The 8,990-nt window shown below is 36.2% G+C and overlaps 1 protein-coding gene across 1 annotated transcript; it reads right to left on the reverse strand.

The window, feature by feature from the left end:
* Nucleotides 1–1,643: 1,643 nt before the first annotated feature.
* LOC103806060 (TRAF family member-associated NF-kappa-B activator-like) lies at nucleotides 1,644–8,768 on the reverse strand (the record flags this gene model as incomplete). The annotated part of the gene is made up of 3 exons (XM_009078731.1): nucleotides 1,644–1,924; nucleotides 6,437–7,017; nucleotides 8,642–8,768. Coding segments are annotated over 3 exons (876 nt in total), but the record flags the coding sequence as incomplete, so codon positions are not given.
* Between the last annotated feature and the right edge of the window lie 222 nt (nucleotides 8,769–8,990).

Consider the following 8,990-nt stretch of genomic DNA (forward strand, 5'->3'; position numbering starts at 1 on the left):
GCTCCCCCGGCCGCGGGCTGAGCGCCCCCCGCGCCAGCAGAAGGGCTCTTTGGGAAAACGCGTCCACGCATGGAGGGGCGGGAGGGAGAAACAGATGACTTTATTTTCTGTAAAGGTGATTCGCCGTTTGTTCCTCTCTCTTAATAACATGAGCTTCTGGGCTCGGATTTCACGGTGGAGAGGACGAGTCGGGGTTGTGTGTTGGGCTGGCTGGGGATGTGCGTCTCCTCCTCTCCTCCCAAGCCTGGAACTTCTGCCTCTCCCAGAACCACTCCCAGCCGTGCTCTCTGGGGAGGTACTTCACACGCGGCACGGCGAGCCCAGGGCCCAACACAGGCTCTCCAACGCTGGGGACCCGCGGGGGTTTACAGCTCTGAATAGCAACAAACTCTTTCTCCAGGTCGTGTCGCAGACAGGCACTGCACACTGCTGTTTATTACAGTACACTCTGCTGACAGCCCGTCATAACCATGGCATGCTCAAAATAGAGAAAATAATTGCAGAAAAATCCATTTCTAAAAATTATGCAGGTGTGTTAATTCTTCCAGAAATCTGTCACCTGCGAACAGATCTTTAAAAAGAGAAAGTGTTGTGCTTTGCTGCTGTGAAAATATTAATGCTAATTATCAAATATCAGGACTAAACCTCGTATTCAGTTCAAATGCAGAAAGCCCCAGGTCAGCCTTTATCATTATTTTAAAATACTTAGCAACCCCCAAACCTTTTAATTTGATAAATAAATCCATAAAATGTGCAAACTTTATCAGACTGCAATGTTTCAACTAAACACAGATTTAAATTGCATTGAGAAAGCCGCTAAGCATATTTGGGTTAAAAATGAAGTCACTGAGATTTGGGTGATTAGGTTTTCCCCTTTCCTTTCTAGGGTGTACCAAGTTGAGCAATTCTTCACAGCAGACCAGAAGGAACAGCAACTAATATTTTGTATGATTAGTCTTAGGCAAAGTTTAACCTTCTCTATCCTTCATACTAATGTATGCTTTTCCATGGAAGCATTTTTAGTAAATATTAATGCTGGAAAGGTACACGAACAAGATAATTATTTTTTTATAACACGTAACAGATATCTATAAAATAATTACTGTTTTATTTTTAGCAAAAGGGTCATTTATGTGCTGTTTTTGATTACTCTGTCTAGTAAAGAATTCACCTGGGAAAACCAACCATTCATTTATGTTACTAATGAACAGGCCTATTCTAATTTTGCTACACCTGGCATTTAGTTACTGTTATAATTTTACAAGAATCTGAATTAAGAGGTTCACTATTGTAAGTAAAATTTGGAAATTTTATAATAGAAATGAAAAATGAGAGCATACTTCTCTTCCTCTTCCCGTTTACTTCAAGGAGAACATAATCACATCACTGGATACTGTGAAAAAATCCTAACATTACACCAAGTTTGCCAGCCAGATTAAGGCATTAATCCTACAAGTCTACACTCATAAATATAATCACGACTTCAGGCCCATTCAGGCAAGGCTTAATTGGAAAAAAAGTCTTTGACATCACTCTTAAAGTTAATAGTGAAGCATAAGATGCAATAATATGAATTACAGTACTGAGTGACTTAGTTTCATTTTACCTTGTCAAAGGACAACTAAAAATGTGCTTATCTGACAAACAATTTCAGTCATGAGTTCTTGTTACAAGAAGTCTTAATTCTTAAATTCTTAGCATATCTATTGAATAAAAAAATGTATGCAAAACCAGTGAACCACTGAATTCTCATACATTAAGACTGTACTTCAAAGTGGGAATTCAGATGCCGAAGAAAATCCTCCTTAGATGTTAGAGATGGTGGGAAAACTTCTCGACAGAATTCACATATTCCACACTGATTCGGTTCAGAGTCTGCATATGCTTGTGCCAGCAAATCATTGTCTTGAGGCTGCCAAATGAGCTAAAAGAAACATAAAATTATTATTGATGTGGTTCACAGTGTGGTTTACATTATGCTGTGGTTTATATTTATATAAAAAATACCTGCCTCTTTAAACTAGGTATCCTTTATACCTGCCTGGCCAGACACATTAGCCAGAGAGTTCTCATTTAAGAAAGCTGAGACAGGACTTTGGTTTTTCAAAGTTCTATAAAAACACTGTCCTTGCAAATACTTAAAATACCTTAGTACCTATTAACAATAAATACTGCTACGAGCAGAAGTCTGTAATACCAGTCTGATACATATTAAAGCTTTTCTTTAACCTTGCATGACAGTATTTTACTGTAGAAGTCAATAATACACAATAGCCATTTAACAGAAATGAGAAAATAGATTTTTACCTTGGAATAAAATGCTTCTTATACAGAGTTCATATATTCCTGTTTTATCCCCATTCTTACTGACACATAACTAGTTTTCAGTTTACTTACAGAATGACTAGAGCCACGTTGTATGGCTCAAGGTACTTATTTGCTCTGACTGCCTTTTAGTGTAAATGTGTCTCAAATAATCTGGTTTGAGATTCCTTCTGCCATGACAGCATCAAACTCACTGGGACCGTTTGAATACCTATCCATGCATTCAGTCAACTGTGTGAACTATGCTGTATTTGGTAAAAAAAAACTGCTCTTGGAGCTAGTTAGTTTAAAGCCAGCAAGTCCGTTTATCCAACGTTGGAATTCAAGGCTCTTAAGCCTGGAGTCCAAGTGTACACTATTTAGAATCATAGCAACTAGGAATGAAAAAGTCTTCTATGAGTTTTCAAAGCAAAGTTAAAAATTAAGTTTCATGACTTTAGTAGTAGCAACACAAGAGAAAATAAATAGTTATGTTACCTAGTTAGTTTAAAGCCAGCAAGTCCGTTTATCCAACGTTGGAATTCAAGGCTCTTAAGCCTGGAGTCCAAGTGTACACTATTTAGAATCATAGCAACTAGGAATGAAAAAGTCTTCTATGAGTTTTCAAAGCAAAGTTAAAAATTAAGTTTCATGACTTTAGTAGTAGCAACACAAGAGAAAATAAATAGTTATGTTACACGGCGAGGACAATTAGGTTTTGAATAAACTGAAAATCAAAGCACACTGCTGTGACTGCAAAGCAGAGAGAATGGCAGCAAGCTGGTCTGTGCTCTGTGTGGGGCTGGAACCTGCAAGAGAAGAGTGCCCTACAGGGTTTTTTTTTGTGCTCAATTTTCTTCTCTCATTTCACTTGCACGTGGAAAGGCAGCAAGAACACTTTAAAAAGTAGGTTTTTTAGAAGTTTTAGATGTCTTGCTCCTGGTATTTACCCAAGATTTTTAATTTTCGGCTCTTATTCAAATTTCATCATGCCAAATAGTGACTCTATTGTTTATTCCTTCCATGGTACCTCACCGCACAACTAACCTGGCTTTCATAGTGGTTAAACCTTCTTTTTAAACCACCCTAAACTTCTTGCAAGTCAATTTCCTGCCCATTCTGTATTTAAACGGTGTTTAGCTTATCACATAGCAATAGCAGATTTACTGTCTTTCATTATGGTCAGCAATCCATATAATTAAATTGGCTAATTAGTAATTAAGTGCAATCACACCACTTTTTTTCAGCTCAAAGAGCCTACTTATTGTATGTGGCTGGTGTAAATTGCATATTAAATCTATCTAGACACTGACACACTTAAACATAAGTTAACACACTTAAACACACTACATAAATGTGTTTAGAATTACTTGTTTCTCATACCTTATGATGTAAAGCATCATTCGAAAAAAAAAGATAAAATAGTATTGTAAAAACTATTTCTCATCTTGGAAGCTCAAGGGGAGGTCCTCATCCAGAAACCCATAGATGCAGGCACTTAACTTCCATTTCTTTCTCTGAGTGCTAAGCATGTGCTTAATATCCTTTTCAGAATAGGAATATATTTAAGTACTCATTTCATATCAAAAACATTAAAATTCAGATTAAGATTAATAGACTATTGATTTGCTTTTAAAATAATGAACATAATCAGAAATATTTTTGGTGGAAACAACCCCTCATAAACTGCAAATACTGAGAAACATACATCTATATGCAAGTCTCAGTTAAATGCAGTCTGTAAAATCCTAGGTTCACTAATATCCATGTTTATTTTAATCTGCTGCTCTTTTCAGTCACGATTTTTTTTTAAAGTTACATCCTAAGAAAACAGTACTGAGTTTTTACATTTAGTATCCACATAGAAGGAAAGAGCTAAATTTATTACACCAACTGAGAGCAGTTCCAAGAACTTACTGTTGCCAAATCTATTGCATTTATGGGGTTTTCCATTTTATAAGTTAACATATGTAGTAAATACTTGAAAGTTTTATCTACACTAGTTAAAAAAAAAAAGAGGTATAGAATTCTTTCCTATTGGAGCTTCGCCACTGGAAGGGATGATAGAAGCTGTAAGCAGCATAACTACCCCTGAGAAAGGTGGTAAAAATGCTAAGAACAAGTTTATGCATAAATTTTGCTAAGGTTAACACAGTGGAAAGGGCATCTATAGAAGTCACTTTAAAAAAATTAGTATTTTAATCTACGTAGTATTTTCTGTGAATCAAATCTTTAGCACAATTAACAGTCAAAAAACCCTCTGAAACTGAGTCCAATTCACTGGGAAAATTACTTAAAACCCTTTTAAGAAGGCAGCTGAATAAAGGTGATGGATGTTTAAATATACTGATATACACAGATGTGCATTTAATGGATTCTAAAGCAGTACTGGCTTGTTTCAAACAAGCTTCTGGATATCACATTTTAATCAATGCAGTGCTATTATAAGTATGACTTACAAATACTGGACCAGTCCGCCATTAGCTTTCTTTTTCTCCAAGTGTTAGCAGTAGCACTTTTTTCTCCACAAAGTGGATCATTCACATTGTAAATGATGTCTCCAAATTAATTTCCTTATTTTGCAGAAATACCAGTGATGAAAGGCTTATTGCTGTTCCACCACAGTTCTGTACTTTTTAAGCTGCACACTCCTCTATCAATTTCTAACCACATACCAGCTGTTTCCCTTGCTGTAATGCACAATGCAGGGTGCCATCTATTGAAAAATGAATAAACAGACTAACTAGTAAAAGAACAAGCTGGAGAGGGAATACAGAAAAGAGGATAGTAACAACCAATGGAGTGAATGCTTCACAGCCCCACAGGAATTCCACCAGTGATAAAATAAATGTTTTCATTTGTTTAACTCAGTCACAACTTTAACTGAGGGCCTAATGAAAAAGAAAAGACAATAAAAACTGTGATTAATAAGTTGGTATAGAATCGAGATCTCCTACATTACAAATAGGTATTTAAAATACCTTTTGAAAAATCAGGCTTATAGTTCAAATTACAATGATGAATAGCAGTAAACTTTCCATGCTTTAAAATTTTCATCCAGAACTAGTTTGCAATAGAAAATTAAACTAGACTGGGTAAATTTTAGGAGAAGAAAACATCAAAGCTATCATGTCCTACGAATGCTTTCCAAATGCTAGTTTTGCATGTCACGCAGTGGCCAACGGAGAAGTGAAGCTCTTCTGCTGCAGGAAAGAACACAAAACTACATAAATGTAAATAGTAAAAATATGTGAAATTCACCCTCAGAGAATTCCTAAATATCACTATTTGCTTATTTTTGAAAATCTGTCCTTTCACAAGGTGTGAGAAAAGCCACAGAGCCAAAAAGAAACAAATTCATTCTCTAAAGCTTTCAGCTGTGACAGGATGTTACACAAAAGAAGCAAAGTATTCAGAGATGTGACCATCAGAACCTGCCAAAATGTTTTTCTTCATTACAGCAACTGGACCTTATTTTCAGAAGCTCCCATGGATTTTAAACTGTAACTGAAATTCAAGTCGAAATTACCTACATAAACCTAAAATAAACCATTTTAGTGAACTTCTCTTCATTTGAAAAAAAATAAATCTGCTTTCCTCCTTGACTGCTTATACTATGATGAAAAACAAGTCACTTACAGAGCAGGAATAGGGTGTTGTTTATACCTCAGATTGAGATAAAAAAGTAGCTAATTTTTCCATAGTGGAAGGATTTATCTGTTCAGCTTTTTAATCAGTCCATTTGTCATATTCTCTGCTGTACATGAAAAACAATTAAAACAAATACATGCCCTATTCAACTGAGATCAAGGGTAGGAAAAAAGCAATCTAGGGGGCAACTTACAATTAATGACAGCTTTGAAATAGATATAGAAGCAATTAATATCTAAATGAACTGCATTTTGTACAAGCATCCAGTGCTTAAATCTGCTTAAATTTCTGCCTCTTCACTGGAAAAGTGCCTTGTACACATACTCCAGTATTAGGAAGAAGAACTGAGAAGATACTGTCTTAAAAAAAACACAATGGAATACCTCATAGAATATATTAGTCCTGTCTCAAAGGTCTTTGCAAAGTGTCTGTCTGAATCATTACCATTTCTGTGAAATGCACAGTATTTATAGAAAGATACCTGATGAGGACCTCTGATGGTTGTTGCAGCAGCTTCTGAAGAAAAAATTGCTTCAGGTACACCCTGGTTTGTGTGCTTAGGTACAAATGTGAAACCACTGTCTGTTGTTTTTAAACATGGCTTGTCACAGATATTTTCTAGGGGCATGTTTGCATGATCTGGGGGGTTTGTTTTGTCAACAGTAGTTAAGCTTTGTAAAGCTGAGGTCATGAGATCAATGCCATGAGCTTCAAATGAGTTAGGTTCCAATTTACTGAGGTTAACAGCACGGTCTCTGTGCTCCAGGTTAAAATGATGATCTTGAAGCATGTTTTCAGCTATACCAGTACAAGGAACTGTTGGTTTTTCCTGAGTGCTCTGCAAGAAAGCAGAGTCATTGTCTGTAGGTGGAAACTTGACATTAAATTTAGAAAGTGATTCTACAGAGTTGTTGTCCTCATCTTGGCCCACTCCTCTTGGTGTGATAGATGTGATGCATGATGCACCTCTATTTATATCCTTTATAACCCGAGTCTTAAAAAGCTCTTCTGCTTGTTCATCAGTTTTATCAGTACACTGTATCGGCATGGAAAACTGTATTTCTGTGAAGAAAGAATGAAGAAAACATTAAATAGTCCATTGAAGTAGAGTTATTAAAGATGTGGTGCTGGGGTATTTTTCCTGAAAGGTTATTGATTTTCTTTCTTGGTTTTTTAACTTCTTTTTTTTCTCTTTAAAATCAGATTGAGGCGTAGTTCTCTTCCACAAACATTAGCTCTGACACAAAAACTAGCAGAACAGAAATAAGAGGAAATAATTCTGCTCTAGTAATTCTATCTCTATTGCATTTATGGCTATAAACATTTTCATTTTATTGAAAATTATGTTGCCCCATACTCTTAACACATCCTTGCATATATTTACTGAAGTGTTCTGGCAGAAATAGAAGCTGGAACCCAAATCATTTCACACAGTGCCAAGAACATGCTAGGCACCATGGGCACGATTTTAGAAGGTATTCAGGTACCAAACTCCCACTGGTTTCCAAATTAGGTAAATATTTAAACTGATTAGCTATTCAGAAGTGGGACCATATTTTCCCTTTGAGAACTCCCCCTTCATTTTCGGCACCTTATTAACAAAAATGTTAATAATACACATTGTTACTCCTAATCAGGTGAGAGAATAACTCCAGTACACATTGACAGTGCCTTCTGACATCACTCAGATACTGTGGTAAAGTGGAACACAGAAGTATGAGAAATCAAGCAGAGTTAAACTGTATCATGTATAGCTTTTCACACAGTGGAATTAGGCACTTCTTTAAGGAAATCAAAACCATTGTAAAGTAAGTTATCAAGCACACATCTTCCAAAATCCCCACCCCCAAATAATGAAGTTATTAGCATACAATTAGAATATAACAGTATAGTTCAGACATAGCAATTTGAAGCTGCAAGCTACATGTTAGCACTTCATGTAACAAAACTTCAGTAATGGATGACCTAAATTAAAAGCAAGTGCTGAAATTGGCATCCTTTGCTTTAACTGTGAGTTTGGCAGGTGTTTACTGAAATCACTTAAGAGTCTGATCCTACTATTAAGAAAAGCTAGTAGGGAATGCCCATCATATCTTACGTTATACTAAAGGTAAGCATTAGCAGAACTAGACATTCAGAATCTCTTACAGGTGCAACAAAAATCAAGCCCTTCTTCTCTTTTCCCAAAGTGCTGGATTAAGCTCTTGTCCCATATCACAAAACAGTATTCAAAAGTCTGCACATGCAAGTCTAGAAAATAAGTCTTCTGTCTCTCCTCAGTCCAGCAGTTTCCCTCTAACAGATATGGGGCTAGAGACATTCCTAGCAGACATCTTTTGAACTGACAGCTAAATTAAAAGCAAGCAAGTGCTGTCATTCACACAGTATGATGGGATATCACATGTAGTAAGTGCCTGCCTCTCACTCCAAGGGACAAAACAATTACAAGAGCCATTGATGTGATGACTGTCTTTTATAGCATGTGATTTGGAGCATTCGTCATAGAATGCCAAAACTGGCGGTGCATTTTCTTGGTGAAATACTGAGCACCATGTGAACAGACTTGAAAAAGGCAGATGGTAAACAGTGGAAGTACTTCTATGTATGTGTAATTTGCAGTATTTTCAAATATAAAGCAAAGCTTTCAAACAGTTGAATCACAATAAGAGCTTAAGTATGATATTACCAGTTTCAGGTTCTGGCGTTATCTTAAATTTACTCAGTTGGTCTGTTTGTTCTCTGACTAGCATACATATTCGATGACATTCTTCTTTCAGGTCCTGGAAAACAGTCTCCACATTCTCTCTGGAAGATCAAAATTGTAAATTAAAGAGTCAACCAATTCAGCTTGTTGTGACCTTTAATCTAGTCACACCCACAAACCAGAGAAAAACAATAGTATAAGCTACTTTTCTTGGATACCTTGCTCCTCAACATATGTATACATATTTTTATTCTCCTCAGTAAAAGCAAGCAGAAAAGGGAAAAGAAAATGTTGTCACAGAGCTGTTTATATATATCATATATATATATAT

The sequence above is a fragment of the Acanthisitta chloris genome, unplaced genomic scaffold (assembly GCF_000695815.1).
Source record: "Acanthisitta chloris isolate BGI_N310 unplaced genomic scaffold, ASM69581v1 scaffold3167, whole genome shotgun sequence".
NCBI classification, from domain to species: domain Eukaryota; kingdom Metazoa; phylum Chordata; class Aves; order Passeriformes; family Acanthisittidae; genus Acanthisitta; species Acanthisitta chloris.